Source organism: Heptranchias perlo, chromosome 9 (assembly GCF_035084215.1).
Source record: "Heptranchias perlo isolate sHepPer1 chromosome 9, sHepPer1.hap1, whole genome shotgun sequence".
Lineage (NCBI taxonomy): Eukaryota > Metazoa > Chordata > Chondrichthyes > Hexanchiformes > Hexanchidae > Heptranchias > Heptranchias perlo.
Window position 1 is genome coordinate 18,737,888 of NC_090333.1, and position 19,766 is coordinate 18,757,653.

At 44.5% G+C, this 19,766-nt stretch overlaps 1 protein-coding gene across 1 annotated transcript in view; it reads left to right on the top strand.

Moving 5' to 3' along the window:
* LOC137324966 (very-long-chain enoyl-CoA reductase-like) overlaps positions 1-19,766 on the top strand; it is a 63,022-nt gene that overhangs the window by 18,808 nt on the left and 24,448 nt on the right. Inside the window, exons 2-4 of the mRNA XM_067989659.1 lie at positions 16,324-16,374; positions 16,924-16,975; positions 17,849-17,893. Of these exons, the coding sequence (XP_067845760.1) occupies positions 16,324-16,374; positions 16,924-16,975; positions 17,849-17,893 (148 nt within the window). The remainder of the gene's footprint in view (positions 1-16,323; positions 16,375-16,923; positions 16,976-17,848; positions 17,894-19,766) is intronic.

Sequence of the window (19,766 nt, forward strand, 5' to 3'; positions counted from 1 at the left end):
GACAGGACGGCATGTTATAGTTCAAAAGTGAAACAGTGCACAAACATATAGAAAGACTTCCCTAAATAACTTTATGTAAGGAATCTTACAACACCAGGTTATAGTCCAACAGTTTTATAATATAGACTATAACCTGGTGTTGTAAGATTCCTTACATTTGTACACCCCAGTCCATCACCGGCATCTCGACATCATGGCTAAATAACTTTAGCTTGCTAAGGAAGAGTTTTGTCATGATTCATTGGTCTTTTCATTAACCCTGAATTATTTCTTCGTAGCCGGTTTTCTCACCTGCCTTCCTTTCCTGACGTGTACATCCCATGCCAAAACACTGTTCTCCCAGGTGCTGAGATTATAGCTCCACTAGGGCCAACCCTCCAGGATTTGAAGATTAATCTCCAAGACACTGCTGCGAGCAGCCCAGGAGAAAAATCATAGGGACATTAAAAAAAAGGCGTGTGTTTTTCATTTTCTTTGAACTCTTATTTATTAGTTATAAAAATATTAGAGATGGCAAAGAAAGGCTGTTTGACTGGGCGGGAGGGTTGGAGGCAAGAGGTCATGTGATGAAACCTCCAGGGATACGTCCCACCAAAGTTGGTATCCCTAAGCTCCACAGACACCATGACATCAGGTGCCCTCCGAGTACCTCGCCCGAGTGTCTATTCACCCTTGGCAGTAAGCAGCAGCACGCCATTTGACCGTGGAGGGGAGGGGGCCCACAGCCAATCCTGATCACACCCTATCTGATGTGCACACACACACATTCTCTCTCTTTCAGCAATAATTAACCAGGCAATAATTTTGACCAGGATCCCTGACTGAATTTCTCATCTCTAACCTGGGGCCTGAAATCAATTGCAGCCCCAACTACTACCACCACCACCACCACCACAACAACTCGCATTTATATAGCACCTTTAATGTAGTAAAATGTCCCAAGGCGCTTTACAGGAACGATTATCAAACAAAATTTGACACCAGGCCACATAAGGAGATATTAGGACAGGTGACCAAAAACTTGGTCGTACTGGTAGGCTTTAAGGAGCATCTTAAAGGAGGATAGAGAGGTGGAGAGGTTTAGGGAGGGAATTCCAGAGCTTAGGGCCTAGGCAGCTGAAGGCAGGGCCGCCAATGGTGGAGCGATTAATATACCACTGCTACTATTAGCAAACTCATTACAAACTGAGCACTGAACCTGGGGCCTACTTACCTAGGCTGTAAAACTAGCCACTCATTGCTTAAACTCGCTAAGGCATCCAGGGGAGGATTATGGGGGGGGGGGGGGAGGGGGGGAGCTTTAGCTCTACACATCTAGAAGGTAAAAGTGCCATTCTTCCTTAATTTCCTGTGTATTCTTGCTTTGGGGATGCATGTAATATTTCTGAAGTCCTGCCAGCGGTTGTCAGGAGAGTGAGGTAATCTTGTGCAACTGAAATTCTGAGAGACAGTAACGCAGTGGATTCACATGCCTCATCTGAAACTCAACAGAAAATGCTGAGCCAGGCAGACTGGATAGATTAAAATGTTAACCTTTAGCAGTAAGAGTCAGCTTCTTTGGTAATTGGTTATAATGAATCAACGGTTTTGTGACTGGTCATTAGATTTAATGACATTTTATTGATCTTTTGCATGCAGTGTTACGATGTGCGTCCATAGAAGGAGCCTCGTCAGCTCTCAGCTGGGCTGCTTGGGGGGAGATGCCAAGTGGAAGTAAATAATCTCACCATGGGGACAGGAGACTTAACAGTATCTATCTTGCTGCTCAACAAGTGCTACATCTGACACCTGGCTCCACCAACATTGCTATCCAGGTGCATGTACAAGGGATGAACTAAAGGGTTAAATAAAGATGCAACAATCACACACACAAAATAATTTTTAAAGAAACAAAATAAAATGGAATTTGGACTGGTTGAAGGGAATAGAATTAACATTTAGAAAGGAATTCAAAGATAAATGCGAGAATACTCAGAGCTTTTAAAATATATATATATATATATATATATATCTTCCTTCAAGGAAGTTGAAAATAGTGCCTCCCTCCTCCCTCCTTTCAGTAAAACAGATTTACTGACCCTGAAAGGTAAATTGCAGCATGCTTATATTCTCGGCCTCAGTCCATTAAGAAAATATCTGCGAATAATAAAGAACAATGGGGTTAAAGTTCTTGCATGTGATAATTCAACAATGTGCAAATGGTTCGTTATAAATATTCTTCAACAGTGAGGAGCAACGAGTCCAATGAGCATGTGCCCAGTGAGGGACTGAAACAATGAGGCAGCAGCTTCACATCTTGAGTCCATTTGAGCTTGCTCACTGTTCAGTGGTCTCATGTCAAGTCTGTTTTATTAATAATTGACCGAGGCCATGGGAATCCCCCTTGGTCCATCCAGTCCATTAATACTTAGCAGAGGGATGAAATACATGGGGATGCTCAACAGGCATTTGGCTCTTTGAGACCAGTAATGATTGATCTCATTCTTTGGATCACACATGTTGTAGGGAAACCCACTGATTGACATAGCCCCAGCTCACCCACTCCAGATCAGCTGTCTGAAATGGTTACTAACGCGGCTCCACAGATAAACCCTATGGATGGAGACAATTAAAAAGTAAAATCATCAAAACTTACCCACAGAAAGGTACATTAGCACATCCACCATGCACATTCCACTACACGCACATGCTCATTAACCTTGTTATGCCCTGTTGACAAGCATGATGCTCTATGTTTGGGCTCTTTCAACAGCTTTCTGTTTGCATGTCAATAAGTAGCCAGCATTGAATAATAAACATTGAAAAGAAGCACCTCTTTAAACAGTAACTGGACTTGCTGTTGAAAGATTGCTGCTACTAGTGTCGGTCTACAGCCAGCCACCAACAGCTGGACACGTTCACCCACCTGCAGCAGAACTGGGGTGGGAGATGCAGGTATCCCAGGTTACATTGGGGGTTAGAATCAGAACAATGGGAGAGAGCTGCCAGAATCGGGAGTGGGGGGAGAATTGGGAGTAAGTGGGATGGGGGGGGGAGACGAATCAGAATCATAGAAAGTTATGGCACAGAAGGAGGCCATTCGGCCCATCGTGTCCGTGCCAGCTGAAAAAGAGCTATCCAGCTTAATCCCACTTTCCAGCACTTGGTCCATAGCCCTGTAGGTTACTGCACTTCAAGTGCACATCCAAGTACTTTTTAAATGAGTTGAGGGTTTCTGTCTCTACCACCCTTTCAGGCAGTGAGTTCCAGACCCCCACCACCCTCTGGGTGAAAAAATTTCTCCTCAGCTCCACTCTAATCCTTCAACCAATTACTTTAAATCTATGCCCCCGGTCACTGACCCCTCTGTTAATGGAAATAGGTCCTCCCTATCCACTCTATCTAAGCCCCTCATAATTTTATACACCTCAATTAAATCTCCCCTCAGCCTCCCGTCTTCCGATGAAAACAACCCCAGCCTATACAATATTTCCTCATAGCTAAAATTTTCCAGTCCTGGCAACATCCTCGTAAATCTCCTCTGTACCGTCTCTAATGCAATCACATCTTTCCTGTAATGTGGTGACCAGAACTGTACGCAGTACTCAAGCTGTGGCCTAACTAGTGTTTTATACATTTCTAGCTACACCTCCCTGCTCTTATATTCTATGCCTCTGCTAATAAAGGAAAGTATCCCATATGCCTTTTTAACCACCTTATCTACCTGTCCTGCTAGCTTCAGGGATTTGTGGACATGCACTCCAAGGTCTGTTTGTTCCTCAACACTTCTCAGTATCCTCCCATTTATTGTGTACTCCTTGCCTTGTTTGCCCTCCCCAAATGCATTACCTCACACGTCTCCAGATTGAATTCCATTTGCCACTTTTCTGGCTACCTGACCAGTCAATTGATATCTTCCTGCAGTCTACAGCTTTCCTCCTCACTATCAACCACACGGCCAATTTTTGTATAATCTGCAAACTTCTTAATCATGCCCCTTACATTTAGGTCGAAATCATTAATATATACCACAAGAAGTAAGGACCTAGTACTGAACCCTGTGAAACCCCATTGGAAACAGCTTTCCAGTCACAAAAACACCCGTCGACCATTACTCTTTGCTTCTTGCCACTGAGCCAATTCTAAATACTTTTTTGACCTGTCTGTCATGTGGGACCTTGTCAAAAGCCTTGCTAAAATCCATGTAGACTACATCAAACGCGCTACCCTCATCGACCCTCCTTGTTACCTCCTCAAAAAATTCAATCAAGTTAGTCAGACACGACCTTCCCTTGACAAATTCATGCTGACTGTCCTTGATTAATCCGTGCCTTTCTAAATGACGATTTATACCGTCCCTCAGAATTGGTTCTTACAAATTAATAAATACTCAGGCTCCCTCGCAGCTCACCTACCCAAAAATCCTCAGTCCGCACGGCACAATCCCCCAGTGCAGCATTCCCCACATAAGATGCACTCTGGTGTGTAGTGTTTCTCATGAAGCACTCCCCCATTCTGTGCTCCTTATACAGTGCAATAGCCTGTACTCAGTGTGTTCCGATTGATGTTGATATTTTAAAATGGTCTCTTTTTTTTTAAATTTGCTATTTAACTTTGATAGTAAATGCAGACAGGCTACATCACAGCCGACCCTGATCATGTCCTCACCAGGCATTCAGTAGGAGTTGCTGCATTAGTGATCAGAAGAGGGGACCGTACCCCGACTGAAGGGGGACTTGAGCCAATTATAGAATCTCTACCGCTACCAGCTGATTCAGCACAAACCAGGAATCAAAGCTGGGGCCTGTCTGGTCTCAATAAAGGGACAGAAGCCCATTGCGAGGTTGGGACTGCTGTCTGCCTGTCTGGCAGCAAATGCTCGAGATAGGGTCATTTCAATATCGGGGACAGGTGGCTGCACCAGTACCGACACTACTGGGGCAGCCCCCTTGCACTCCTGGTAGGATTTGGACTGACATCTTGTTACTCCATCAGGAGAGGCCACAGGTTTGTCTGGCTGAAGATTTAAAGGCCTTCAAATTTCTTCTGACAGTCTCTCGCTGGTTGGTTCCAAATTCCAATGGCAACCAACGTCTCTTGGACCTATTGTCATTTGAATACTGCCTTGTGGGGCTCATGTATGGCCCTGTACAGCAAGTGCACCTGCTTCACGGAGGTGTACTTACCATTGACTGTATTGGAGGCGTAGTTAGTCAGATTTCTGGAGGAATCTGAGATCCTGACAGACAAACCCCTCCCCCCCCCCCCAAAAGTAAAGTTGGGGCAGAGGGAGTACAGGTGGAGGAAGTGCTTGTGGGGGAAGTGCTTGCCCCCCCACTCCGTCTTGGGAGTGAGTAAGGGGCGGAAACAGGTTCCCGACCAAAGCGCTTTACAGCCAATGAAGTACTTTTGAAGTGTAGTCACTGTTGTAATGCAGGAAACGCAACAGCCAATTTGCGCACAGCAAGATCCCACAAACAGCAACGTAATAATGACCAGATGATCTGTTTCGGTGATGTTGGTTGAGGGATAAATATTGGGCAGGACACCAAGGAGAACTCTCCTGCTCTTTTTCAAAATAATGCCGAGGTAGAACTCAGTTTTAACAACAACAAGAAGCAGCGCTCTGAGAGATGTGGATGATGCTGCTTTTAGTTAAATCACGTGTTTGTGGCTATCAGAACACTGTCAGATGTGACCCCAAGATGGTACTGTGCAGGGTCTGTTTTAGTGCACAGCCTGAAAGTCACACAAAACTTCACTCATTACTTTGCACTTGCAGCAGCAATCAGTGGTGCCAGCAGAGGGCATCTCTGCCCTTCTGTATATGATTTCACCAGAAGACTGATTTCATCTTTATTGTACTACTCAGTTTTTATAAATTCTTAGTTGTAGAATATTGCTACTTAAACTGAATCCTCACGAGCGGTGAGTTAACAAACATGCTTTCACCAAGTAACCACCCCACTATCATTTCAACTTCCCATCGCCACCTTTTCTTGACATTTTCCACAAACATCAAACAACAAGTTCCATTTTTAAAGCATCTTTCACACAACAAAACATTACAAGGTGCTTTACTGGGGTGGAGGGGTGGGGGGTGATGGTGGGGTGGGGGTGGGGGGAGAGAGGAGGCATACTTTCACATACTTACTTGAAGGTGGGGAGAGAAATAGCAGGGTGAAGAGACCCAAGAAGACAGTTCCAGAGTGTGGTTAAAGGTACTGTCATCGGCAGTGGAATGGGTCAGGATGAGGAGGGAACACCTCAGATATGGAAGAGTGCAGAGTAGAGTAATTGTAATGGGACATAGGGCTGGAGTGGGAGGAGTAGAGTATTTGTAATGGGAAGTAGGGCTGGAGTCGGAGGAGTAGAGTATTTGTAATGGGATGTAGGGTTGGAGTGGGAGGAGTAGAGTATTTGTAATGGGATGTAGGGTTGGAGTGGGAGGAGTAGAGTATTTGTAATGGGATGTAGGGCTGGAGTGGGAGGAGTAGAGTATTTGTAATGGGATGTAGGGCTGGAGTGGGAGGAGTAGAGTATTTGTAATGGGAAGTAGGGCTGGAGTCGGAGGAGTAGAGTATTTGTAATGGGATGTAGGGTTGGAGTGGGAGGAGTAGAGTATTTGTAATGGGATGTAGGGTTGGAGTGGGAGGAGTAGAGTATTTGTAATGGGAAGTAGGGTTGGAGTGGGAGGAGTAGAGTATTTGTAATGGGATGTAGGGCTGGAGTGGGAGGAGTAGAGTATTTGTAATGGGATGGAGGGCTGGAGTGGGAGGAGTAGAGTACGTGTGTTGATATGTAGGGCTGGACAGGGTTACAGCGGGACTGTCAAATGATGCCTTGAAAGGATTTGAAGACAAGAATGATGATTTCAAAGTTGATGTGCTAGGGACATTGAGCCAATGGAGCTTGTAGAGAACAGGGGTGCAGGGTGTGTAGGACTTTGTATGGACTAGGATACAAGCCATAGCGTTCTGGATGGGTTTAAGTTTATATAAGTGTTGCTTGCGAGGCTGGTGAGGAGAGTATTGGAGCCTTAAGGTGATGAAGATGTGGAGGCAGGTTCAGCAGTGCTATACACCAGAGACCTAATCTGACCAATCCAGCAAGTGCACACGTAATCTGGTGTCTGCGACAGTGTGGTCTTCAGAGCAGTGTGATACACTTCTCCTGGGATTATTTTTACACTACAGGAGCAACACAAGACGACCAATAGATTTCCACCCACTACATTGCTGTGAAGACCATACCAAAGGTACTAAACCCCGGTTACAAACTAAACAGACAGGAAAGTAAAGTAATATACATGACCTGAACATTCCCAGCTTTAAGCCAAATGTGAGTTTGCACGTCTTTTCTGAAGTATGACCGTGAAGCCCTGTTACATGAACATTTGGCTGGGAATTTCTCCATAGTTATGGGACTTTGTCCATGGGATCAATGTGACACATAGAGGAAATTCTACCCTATTGTGTTTAGAATTAGAAGAGGCTGCAGAAGAAAAGCTCAACATCATGTCGAGCTTGGAATTTATTGAAGTGGGTGCCTGGGAGATGAAGCTCAGGCCTTTGCCAAGGAAAGATTGTTCAGGGTCAGAAAGCGTCAGAGGGGATGATGTAAATCCAGCCAGGAGTGAAGTTAGGAGAGATAAGATCAGTTGAATGTAAAGAGGAAGAGACAATGGGGATTGGCTGCCTTCCAAGAGTTGCTTGAGTTCCTGCTCTTGCCACCTGAAATGAAGAGAAAAAGTTTTTTTGTTATAAAGTTTCAGATGTGACGAAAGATAATGTGGAACTGAGGCCCAGGGTAGCTATGGTATAGATTCATTCGGTACTGTTGAAGAGATCATCCCTGTGCTCGCTGACCTGCATTTGCTCCCGGTCCAACAACACCTTGAATTTAAAATTCTCATCTTTGCGTTCAAATCCCTCCATGCCCTCACCCCTCCCTATCTCTGTAACCTCCTCCAGCCCTACAGCCCTCCGAGATCTCTACGTTCCGCCAATTCTGGCCTCTTGCGCAGCCTTGATTTCCTTCGCTCCACCATTGGCGGCCGTGCTTTCAGCTGTTTGGGCCCTAAGTTCCAGAATTCCCTCCTTAAACCTCCCCACCTCTCTACCTCTCTCTCCTCCTTTTATTACGCTCCTTAAAACCTACCTCTTTGACCAAGCTTTTAGCCACCTGTCCTAATATCTGCTTATGTGGCTCGGTATCAAATTTTGTCTGATAATGCTCCTGTGAAGTGCCTTGGGACGTTTTACTACGCTATATAAATGCAAGTTGTTGTTGATGTTGAGAGGACAAGAGTGTACGTGTGGTGGAGAGGGTGGATTACATGAAATACCAAAAGCAGTAGCCAGTGGAGCATTCAATATCACAAAGGTATCGATGATCATGACTATCTCTGAAAGAAAAAGGGTGAAACTTTAGCCGAAATCCATGAGGAGTGAGTCAACGCTGGAAGCAGGTGCAGAGAAAAGAGATACAGCTGTAAAACAGATCTTGGCAAAAACACAGACGCAAACAAGAAAGGAAAGGATAACAATGATGGTGAGCACAGTGAAGAGACAAACAAATAATATTCGTGACAAGGAGAGGAACAAAACGAAACTTCTTCAAAGCTGCCATTCCTTAAAACTGTACAAGGAATGCCGGAAGTTGAAATAAAAACAGGAAATGGTGGAAATGCACAGCAGGGCAGTCAGTATCTGTAAAGAGAAGAGACACTTAATTTTTTGGAATGTACACTCTACATCAGAACTAAAAACTAAAAGATAAGCAAGCATTAACACATTAATAAGCCCCAGAAGTACCAGTATATTGAAGAGCACTCATTCCTTATAGACCCTTAAATTGCATTCAGGAGAACTTTTTTAGCCAGTTCGTAGCAAGCCCAACAAGAGAGGGGGCAGTTCTGGATTTAGTTTTAGGGAATGAAGCTGAGCAGATGGAAGGGGTATCAGTGGGAGAGCATTTTGGTGGTAGTGATCATAATTCAGTTAGATTTAGCATAGTTATGGAAAAGGACAAAGGTAGAACAGGAGTAAAAGTTCTCAATTGGGGAAAGGCCAATTTTACTAAGCTAAGAAATAATTTAGCAAAAGTGGACTGGAAACAGCTACTTGAAGGTAAATCAATGTCAGAGCAGTGGGAGGCATTCAAGGGGAAGATTCAAGGGGTGCAGAGTAAACATGTTCCCACAAAGAAAAAGGGTGAGACTGCCAAATCTAGAGCCCCCTGGATGTCAAGGAGCATACAGGGTAAGATAAGGCTGAAAAGGAAAGCTTATGTCAGACACCGAGAACTAAATACTACAGAAAGCCTAGAGGAGTATAGAAAGTGCAGGGGTGAAATTAAAAAGGAAATTAGGAAAGCAAAGAGAGGGCATGAAAAAATATTGGCAAGTAAAATCAAGGAAAACCCAAAGATGTTTTATAAATACATTAAGAGCAAGAGGATAACTAAGGAAAGAGTAGGGCCTATTAGAGACCAAAAAGGTAACCTATGTGTGGAGGCGGAAGAAGTTGATCTGGTTCTTAATGAATACTTTGCATCTGTCTTTACAGAAGAGAGGGACAATGCAGGGATTGAAGTTAAGGAGGAGGAGTGAAATATTGGATGGGATAAACATAGTGAGAAAGGAAGTATTATGAGGACTAGCATCTTTGAAAGTAGATAAATCACCAGGGCCGGATGAAATGTATCCCAGGCTGTTAAAAGAAGCAAGGGAGGAAATAGCGGAGGCTCTGACCATCATTTTCCAATCCTCACTGGATACAGGTGTGGTACCGGAGGATTGGAGGACTGCTAACATTGTACCATTGTTTAAAAAGGGAGCGAGGGATAGACCGAGTAATTACAGGCCAGTCAGTCTAACATCGGTGGTGGGAAAATTATTGGAATCAATTCTGAGGGACAGGATAAACCATCACTTAGAAAGGCACGGAGTAATCAAAGACAGACTGCATAGATTTGTTAAGGGAAGGTCATGTCTGACCAACTTGGTTGAATTATTTGAGGAGGTAACAAGGGGGGTCGATGAGGGTAGCGCATTTGGATTTTAGCAAGGCTTTTGACAAGGTCCCACATGGCAGACTGGTCAAAAAAGTACAAGCCCATGAGATTCAAGGGAAAGTGGCAAGTTGGATCCAAAATTGGCTCAGTGGCAGGAAGCAAAAGGTAATGGTGGACAGGTGTTTTTATGACTGGAAGGCTGTTTCCAATGGGGTTCCACAGCGTTCAGTACTGGGTCCCTTGCTTTTTGTGGTATATATTAATGATTTGGACTTAAATGTAAGGGGCATGATTAAGAAGTTTTCAATTGATACAAAAATTGGCCGTGTGGTTGATAGTGAGGAGGAAAGCTGTAGGCTGCAGGAAGATATCAATGGACTGGTCAGGTGGCCAGAAAAGTGGCAAATGAAATTCAATCCAGAGAAGCGTGAGGTAATGCTTTTGGGAAGGGCAACAAGGCAATAAATGGGAGGATACTGAAAGGTGTAGAGGAATTGAGGGACCTTGGAGTGCATGTCCACAGATCCCTGGGTAGCAGGACTGGTAGATAAGGTGGTTAAGAAGGCATATGGAATACTTTCCTTTATTAGCCAAGGCATAGAATATAAGAGCAGGGAGGTTATGTTGGAACTGTATAAAACACTGATTAGGCCACAGCTTGAGTACTGTGTATAGTTCTGGTCACCACATTACAGGAAGGATGTGATTGCACTAGAGAGGGTACAGATGAGATTTACGAGGATGTTGCTGGGGCTGAAGAATTCTAGCTCTAAGGAAAGATTGGATAGGCTGGGGTTGTTTTCTTTGGAACAAAGGAGGTTGAGGGGAGGTTTAATTGAGGTATATAAAATTATGACGGGAGTAGATAGAATGGATAGGAAGGACCTATTTCCCTGAGCAGAGGGGTCATTGACCAGGGGGCATAGATTTAAAGTAATTGGTAGAAGGATTAGAGGGGAGTTGAGGAGAAATTTTCTCACGCAAAAGATGGTGGGGGTCTGGAACTCACTGACTGAAAGGGTGGTAGAGGCAGAAACCCTCAACTCATTAAAAAAGTTCTTGGATGTGCACCTGAAGTGCTGTAACCTACAGGGCTACGGAGCAAGTGCTGGAAAGTGGGATTAGGCTGCGTGGCTCATTTTCGGCTGGCATGGACACGATGGGCTGAATGGCCTCCTCTGTAAATTTTCTAACCTCCAAATTCCAGCCCCTGAACGGGCCCTCTAAGACCCTACACCGCACCCTGAGGTTAAAATTAGATTAGAGTGAAATAGTACAGGAGGCAGGATAATTTCCCACATCAAACCTTGATATCTTTTACTCACATCTGTACTTTTTGAACTTCTGGTTTGAAATAGTTGAGGGTGGTTACTACTAGCAACAGCCACTGTAGATATGAAGTCCACCAGGATACTGGCAGGAACCTCCCTGTGCACCAGGAAAAGGATGGATTATCAATGAGCTCTTGATTGAACATGGCTGTTTCGCTACCATGGGTCTAAACACGCTGGGACCGAAAATCCTCTGCAGTATTACAGTACTAGTCATAAATGTGACAGTAATAAAGTACTACACGGCCATAAATACAATGGTATTGCAGTACTACAAGGTCATAAATTCAGTTATATTTTAAATCAAACACAACTTAGCAATTTATTCCCTCAAATGTACTTACTACGCAGCTACCTATTTATAGTACAATTTTGAAGGCCTGTCTTGAACTTTATGCAAAAGAGTAAATTAAAAAGTTCAGTCTCACCAGCTGTACACATCAGCATACAGTGGCACTGAAACCACAGCCACAAAGACAGTTGAAATTTCAATCTAAGTAACAACTGAGACTAAAAGAACTATTGTATTTACAGCCGTGTAATACTGTAATACAGTTGTATCAATGGACTGCGGTCCTCCGCCTCACTCCAGGTGCCTCGTACCAGAAGTATCAAAAATTGGTGCAATCTGTACCTCGAATGTTACAGTTAACCAAGGTTCACTTTCACAGGTGCTAAGCACCAAACCTTCTGCACTCCGCAAAGCAGGGCCCTCAAATTCAATCCAAACCTGTCCTTTATTATTAGTGAAACTTTTCCTCCCTCTTGGATCATTCACTGTGCCAACCTAGCAACCCAGAGGTTTGTGACTTCAAATCCCACCATGGCAAATAGAATTACATTCAAATCTGGTCATTTGTGGGCTTGGAACTAGAAAAAAAAATAACAACGAAGGTTATAAAAACCCAACTGCTTCACTGATTTCTTTCAGGGATGGAAACCCGTCACCCTAGCTCTGTCCGGCCTACTCCACACTACACGGTTGAACCTTAATGCCCTCTAAAGAGGTCGAGCAAGCCATTCGGTTGTAACAGTAATTACTAGAAGACAACCCACCAGCATTTTCAGTATTGCCCACATCACAGGGACAAAAAAAAATCACCACAAACAGGGTGTACTGTGCTAGAAAGGTATTTCCTTGTATTGTTCACTCCCTAAATAGATTGTGCAAACTCTGCACTAAAATCGTTTAGGGGGATCCTTTGGATTCAATGGGGGTAAGTGTGACTTTGGTCGATAGTGTAAAACGGGTGTTATCAATTCAGCCGCTCATTGTCCCTCTCTCCTGATTTTCATTTCCATCAAAACACCCCCTACGCTTTTCGACAGCCCCAAAGCTCTCAGAATCCCACCCACGCTCTCTGACCCCCCCCACCCTCGCTGTCCAACCCACCCCACCCACGCTCTCCGACCGCCCCCACCCACGCTCTCCGACCGCCCCCACCCACGCTCTCCGACCGCCCCCACCCACGCTCTCCGACCCCCCTCACCCACGCTCTCCGACCCCCCTCACCCACGCTCTCCGACCCCCCTCACCCACGCTCTCCGACCCCCCTCACCCACGCTCTCCGAACCCCCCACCCACGCTGTCCGACCACCCCCACCCACGCTCTCCGACCCCCCTCACCCACGCTCTCCGACCCCCCCCCACCCACGCTGTCCGACCACCCCCACCCACGCTCTCCGACCCCCCCTCACCCATGCTCTCCGATCGCCCCCACCCACGCTCTCCGACCGCCCCCACCCACGATCCCCGACCCCCACACCCACGTTCTCCGACCCCCCCACCCACGCTCTCCGACCCCCCCGCACCTACGATCTCCGCCCCCCGCACCCACGATCTCTGCCCCCCCGCACCCACGATCACCGACCGCCCCACCCACGATCTCCAAACCCCCCCCACCCACGATCCCCCCAAATGATCTTCGACCCCGACTCCCACCCCCGATGGACGCCCCCACCCCCCCAACCCCCCATATATGACGTACCTGCTGGCTTCCGCTGCCTGACTGTTCTCCCGTCTGACTGACAGACAGCCTGTCAATCTGGCTAGCCTGTCGGGCAGGAAACTTACAGAAAAAAAATGAAAGACGTCCTTACATCAAAATCATAAGAATGTGGTGAGTATGGGTTTCCCGTCAGGAAATATCCCCACCGCCCTCTTCCCGGCTCCCAGTTAAAATTTACCCCCAATCATAGAATCATAGAAAGTTACGGCACAGAAGGAGGCCATTTGGCCCATCGTGTCCATGCTGACTAAAAAAGAGCTATCCAGCTTAATCCCACTTTCCAGCACTTGGTCCATAGCCCTGTAGGTTACGGCACTTCAGGTGCACATCCAGGTACTTTTTAAATGAGTTGAGGGTTTCTGCCTCTCCCACCCTTTCAGGCAGTGAGTTCCAGACCCCCACCACCCTCCTGGGTGAAAAAAATTTCTCCTCAGCTCCCGTCTAATCCTTCTACCAATTACTTTAAATCTATGCCCGCTCGTCACTGACCCCTCTGCTAAGGGAAATAGGTCCTTCCTATCCATTCTATCTAGTCCTGTCATAATTTTATACACCTCAATTAAATCTCCCCTCAGCCTCCTTTGTTCCAAAGAAAACAACCCCAGCCTATCCAATCTTTTCTCATAGCTAAAATTCTCCAGTCCTGGCAACATCCTCATAGATTTCCTCTGTACCCTCTCGAGTGCAATCACATCTTTCCTGTAATGTGGTGACCAGAACTGTAGGCAAGATGTGGCTTAACCAATGATTTATATATTTCTAGCTACACCTCCCTGCTTTATTATGCCTCAGCTAATAAAGGAAAGTATTCCATATGCCTTTTTAACCACCTTATCTACCTGTCCTGCTACCTTCAGGGATCTGTGGACATGCACTCCAAGGTCCCTCACTTCCTCTACACCTTTCAGTATCCTCCCATTTATTGTGTACTCCCTTGCCTTGTTTGCCCTCCCCAAATGCATTACCTCACACTTCTCCAGATTGAATTCCATTTGTCACTTTTGTGCCCACCTGACCAGTCCATTGATCTCTTCCTGCAGTTTACTGCTTTCCTCCTTGCTATCAACCACACGGCCAATTTTCGTATCATCTGCAAACTTCTTGATCAAGTCCCCCACATTCAAGTCCAAATCATTAATATATTCCACAAAAAGCAAGGGACCTAGTACTGAGCCTTGTGGGACCCAATTGGAAACATCCTTTCAGTCGCAAAAACACCCGTCAACCTTTACCCTTTGCTTCCAGCCACTGAGCCAATTTTGGATCCAACTAACCACATTCCCTTGGATCCCATGGGCTTTTATTTTTTGACCTGTCTGCTATGTGGGACCTTGTCAAAAGCCTTGCTAAAATCCATGTAGACTACATCAAACGCACTACCCTCATCGACCCTCCTTCTTACCTCCTCAAAAAATTCAATCAAGTTAGTCAGACACGACCTTCCCTTAACAAATCCATGCTGGCTGTCCTTGATTAACCCATGCCTTTCTATTTATGCTGTCCCTCAGAATCGATTCCAATAATTTGCCCACCACCGAGGTTAGACTGACTGACATATAATTACTCGGTCTATAGCTTTCTCCCTTTTTAAACAATGGTACAATGTTAGCAGTCCTCCAATCCTCCGGCACCACGCCTGTAGCCAAGGAAGATTGGAAAATGATGGTCAGAGCCTCCGCTATTTCCTCCCTTGCTTCTCTTAACAGCATGTGATACATTTCATCCAGGCCTGGCGATTTATCTACTTTCAAAGACACTAAACCCCTTAATACTTCCTCTCTCACTATGTTTATCCCATCCAATATTGAACATTCCTTCTCCTCCTTAACTACAATCTCTGCATCGTCCTCATCTTTTGTGAAGACAGACACAAAGTGTTCATTAAGAACCAAACCCACATCATCCGCCTTCAAACATAGGGTTACCTTTTTGACCCTAATAGACTCTAATCTTTCATTAGTTATCCTCTTGCTTTTTATGTATTTATAAAACATGATTGGATTTTCCTTAATTTTACTTGAAGTGGGTACATCCTTGATGCAGAATCCCATGAATGTGAAACATGGGTAAGGGTTACTCCAGGACCCCTCCAGAACATGACTTCTAAAAATGAGAAAGACAAGCAAAGGTTAGGATCAGATATTTTCCCTTTGTGGTCACTTTTAAATATATAAAAAAATTATTTCAAATACGAAACTCCCTTTCCATTTGACCACATGGAAACTCATCTTTAATCCCAAACTCTCAGAAATTTTACAGCTCAGTTCATGTGCATCCCGGGAAAGGGGCAGTTAACAAACCTTAAAGCATCAGTTTGTTGAAATAACGTGCCGAAAAACGTGTTGATATCTATACACGATATTCAGTCGAGAGAGGTGAGGACACACTCACCCATAATGTGAGATGTTTTGAAATGAATTGAAATCTATGTTTCATTTACACTACTTTGGCCACACATTTCAACTGAAGCGTTTACATTCAAAGAGTTTGTTAGATTAAATTTTTTTTTGAGATATATTTTTCTGTAACTGTTACAAAACATTAGTTTGAAAGTTTGAAGGATGTGTTTGCAGGCAGTGAAACAGCTGGATTAAAAAAACAAAGGGATCTGCTCAAGTATAACCGCGACTGATAGTCCAGAAAGAGTCCTCTATCAAATTACAAGGACATTTCCATCAGTTGGGTTGTTCTATCATGGCGCTGTCATGATGCCTCTTTACACTTGTTACCGTCTGGAAATGTCAAGGACATGCGTGTTTGCCACTTTCCTCACATTGGGGACTGGTAGATTCCCGTTGAATTCTCTGTGCAACACTTAGCATTATCTGCGAGCCCGTTGAAAAGCAGTGGCACCAATGCAGACGATAGACTTAACAGCTGTATTTACTGCATCGAATTTAAAAAAGAAAGCACTCACTACTAACATCATTCAGCAAACAAGAGATTCAACCACAACTAAAAAGGCAAAATCATTTGTTTTCTTTGAGGTGGAAATCCTTGATGCCAAGAACAAGGAGCAGCTGTGCTTCCTCGACAAGGTGAGATTCTAAACATTACTTACAAATATGTCTCATGTATAATTATAGCCAAAAGAATCATTGCACAATTGACTTTTTAAAAAATAAATATTTTGTGCAGCTTTGTGATTTACCTAGCCAAGTGTTTGATCCATGCATTCTTTAACAGATGGAGGCGCTTACTAAGTACAAAGTTGTCTGAGCCTTTCATCTATTTTTATACTATTCGAAGTGTTTAATTGATTTGAAGGGTATTTTTGAAGTGACTTGGTTAACGCACATTAAACTATGTGACAAAGAATCAAACTCAGATTAGGTGCTTTTGAAAATCTCCCTACTTTGTTGCAGGGCAGCGGAATTGACGTCAGGCGCTGTTATGCCCCATAGCTGAGAATGTCACACTAATGAATGATCATGCCCTTAGTGAGGAGGAGTTCACTTCTATATCGTGTACTACACAGCTGGGGCTCTTTCTCACAAAATCTGCATTACAATGTGTCAGACTTCCTTCCTGCCTAGAATTTTCAGTATGCAGTGTTATTGACTGTATTTTATTTGCCTTTTACTTAGGTGGAACCAAATGCCACACTTGGAGAAATCAAATCCATGTTCCATAAATCGTGTAAGTAAAAGCATTTGAGAAGATTTTCTTTAAATCCCAATGACAGCATTCTTGTTGTATTCAAATTAATTTGCCTATTTTCTGTTTTTAGTTTATCCATGGCTTTATTTTCTCTCTGTCAAGACTCAGTCTTGTTGGTTGTTACATCATTATTTTTAGTACAGATATTTCTTTCCTTACTACATGCAGTTGGGGTTGTTTGTAATGAGAATTCCCAGGATAGTTTGGGAGGTTGTAAATCATTCGATGCAAATCCTTTTGGAATGGATGACAATTCCTGGATCTGGTTTATTTATTCCCCCACCAGCTGCCCTCAGGGATAAATTTAACAATGATTATTATGAGGACGTCCTCAGTGAAATCTGATATCTACAAAGCAGAACGAAGACAGATGGAGCAATACAATGGTATCTGTTACACCAGCTCCTATTTTTTTTGGACGGGCACATTCAAATAGTAACATCATTATAGTGATTTCCTCTCACTACCACCTCAATTATGCCCAGTTGTGGTCTTGCCCGTATAAAATGGGCACCCGGGGTTGCTAGACATTACAGAAAAAGCACCCCCCGCCCCCATGGCACTGCAAGGGCGAGCTATTTCGCGCCTTCAAACTCCCCATGACAGCCCTTTCCAACGTCTGGTGTTTGACCGGATTATACAAATGATGCTGACCCTGGAAAATATAGCAAGTCGGCATAAGTGAGTTTGGGCAGACAGCAGTCCCTGTCGCTCCACACTTCCTGCCGGGATCGTATCCCAGCGGAAAATCCAGTCTCCTTGGTCTAGAATCACTCCATTTCCAAACTCGTTACATCTGTAAGACTGTTCGCAATAACAGATGAATCCTATTTTTTTCATTTCCTTTTACAGACCCTCAGTGGTACCCAGCAAGACAGTCCATCAGGTTAGATCCCAGTAAGTATCTCGTTGCTATGTACAGACTTATTTGCGTTTATTTATTGCATTTGAAATCATCCAGCTTTTAAAATTAGTTTAGAGATTTAGGGGAGATTTAATAGAGGTATTCAACATTCTGAGGGGTTTTGATAGAGTAAATAGGGAGAAACTGTTTCCAGTGGCAGGAGGGTCAGAAACCAGAGGACACAGATTTAAGGTAATTGGCAAAAGAACCAGAGGGGAGACGAGGAGAAATTTGAAATGAGGAGAAATTTTTTAATGCAACGAGTTGTTATGATCTGGAATGCACTGCCTGAAAGGGTGGTGGAAGCAGATTTAATAGTAACTTTCAAAAGGGAATTGGATAAATACTTGAAGGGGAAAAATTTGCAGGACTATGGGGAAAGAGCAGCGGGGTGGGACTAACTGGATAACTCTTTCAAAGAGCCGGCACGGACACAATGGGCCAAATGGCCTCCCTCTGTGCTGTATGATTCTATGATATGGTTAACTAAGAAAAAGGCAATTATATTACAGAATTAATGACAGAGTTTGTTTGCGCTAAGCAGGGTGACATCATTGACCGTTTAGCAGAGGAATCATAAATTCAATAACATCTCAGAATTGATCTGGAAAACACCAAATTTGCAGTGCTATGGGGAAACAGCAGGGGGAGTAGGATTAATTGGATAGCTCTTTCAAAGAGCCAGCACAGGTATGATGGTCTGAATGGCCTCCTTCTGTGCTGTATGAGTCTGTGTGTGCCGGTATTAGTGGCGCTCATTGGAGGAGACATCGCCAATGGAGCCAACCCTGGATGGGTTAATTTAGTTGCTTTTCCTTGAGTTGGTGCAGATACAAACACAATTTGGACATAATTCAGTTTTGCTGTCACTGGGTCCCGAGGTCACTTCATTGAGCTGGGTCAACAATTTGATTTTCTTTTACAAATTCACAGAGGGTGAAAGATTTGAACGCGGTGCCTTACTGACTTACAAATAACATGTACTGTTTGTGTACCTTAATAGTCCTGGAATTTCAGAAATGCTTACTGCCAAAAGAATCCGCTTGTGAGGGCATGTTTGGTGTCTAGTGGATGTGACAGTGAGGTTCGGGTCACTGGGCTGAAACTAATACAGATTGAGTTACACTTCAAACCACCACCCACTTTGTAAGATCGAACAGTGTACAGCACAGCTGCCACAGTAGTGAAACATTAGCCCGCCAACTCGGATGGGGTCAGTGCTGGAGGGCCCGCAGATTCTTGGGGCCCTCACCTCCTGTCCTGGAGGCACTGGGCCACGGTTTTAGGTATCGGCCACTCTCCAGTACCATGCTTAAATATCCCAACATTCATGTGCAAGCCTGAACAGTGAATGCTAACAGCCTATTTGACTGCAGGGGCATCAGAGTTCTCCTCAATATACACGCACACACTTCCAGAGTGTTACTGGATAGCAGTCAGCACCCTGCTCTTTTCCCCTTCCCGACCTGGGCACTGAGCCCAGTTGTAATGGCCCCTGCTGAGATTAGGTAATTCACGGCAGGCCAGGGGTTGAATCTGGGATGTTCTTGGTCTGAATGACTGAGCTGCGCACTGAGACATCAAGGTGCCTCGGAGCCCAGAGATTTGGCTGCTTTTGCTTCAGAATGTTTCAGAAAGGAATCGTGGAATTTTACAGCACAACAGCAGGGCCTTCAACCCATTGGACACAGGCTCAGTCTCTCTCTCTCTCTCTCTCTCTCGAGAGATATCCACTGATTCCCGTTTTTCTGCCCTTTCCCCATACCCTTTAAATTATTTTTTCTGTTTCTAATATTTCTCCACTACCCTTTTAAAAGCCGTCACGGATTCTGCTTTTGGTCACTGTTTCTGGCAAAGCATTTCATG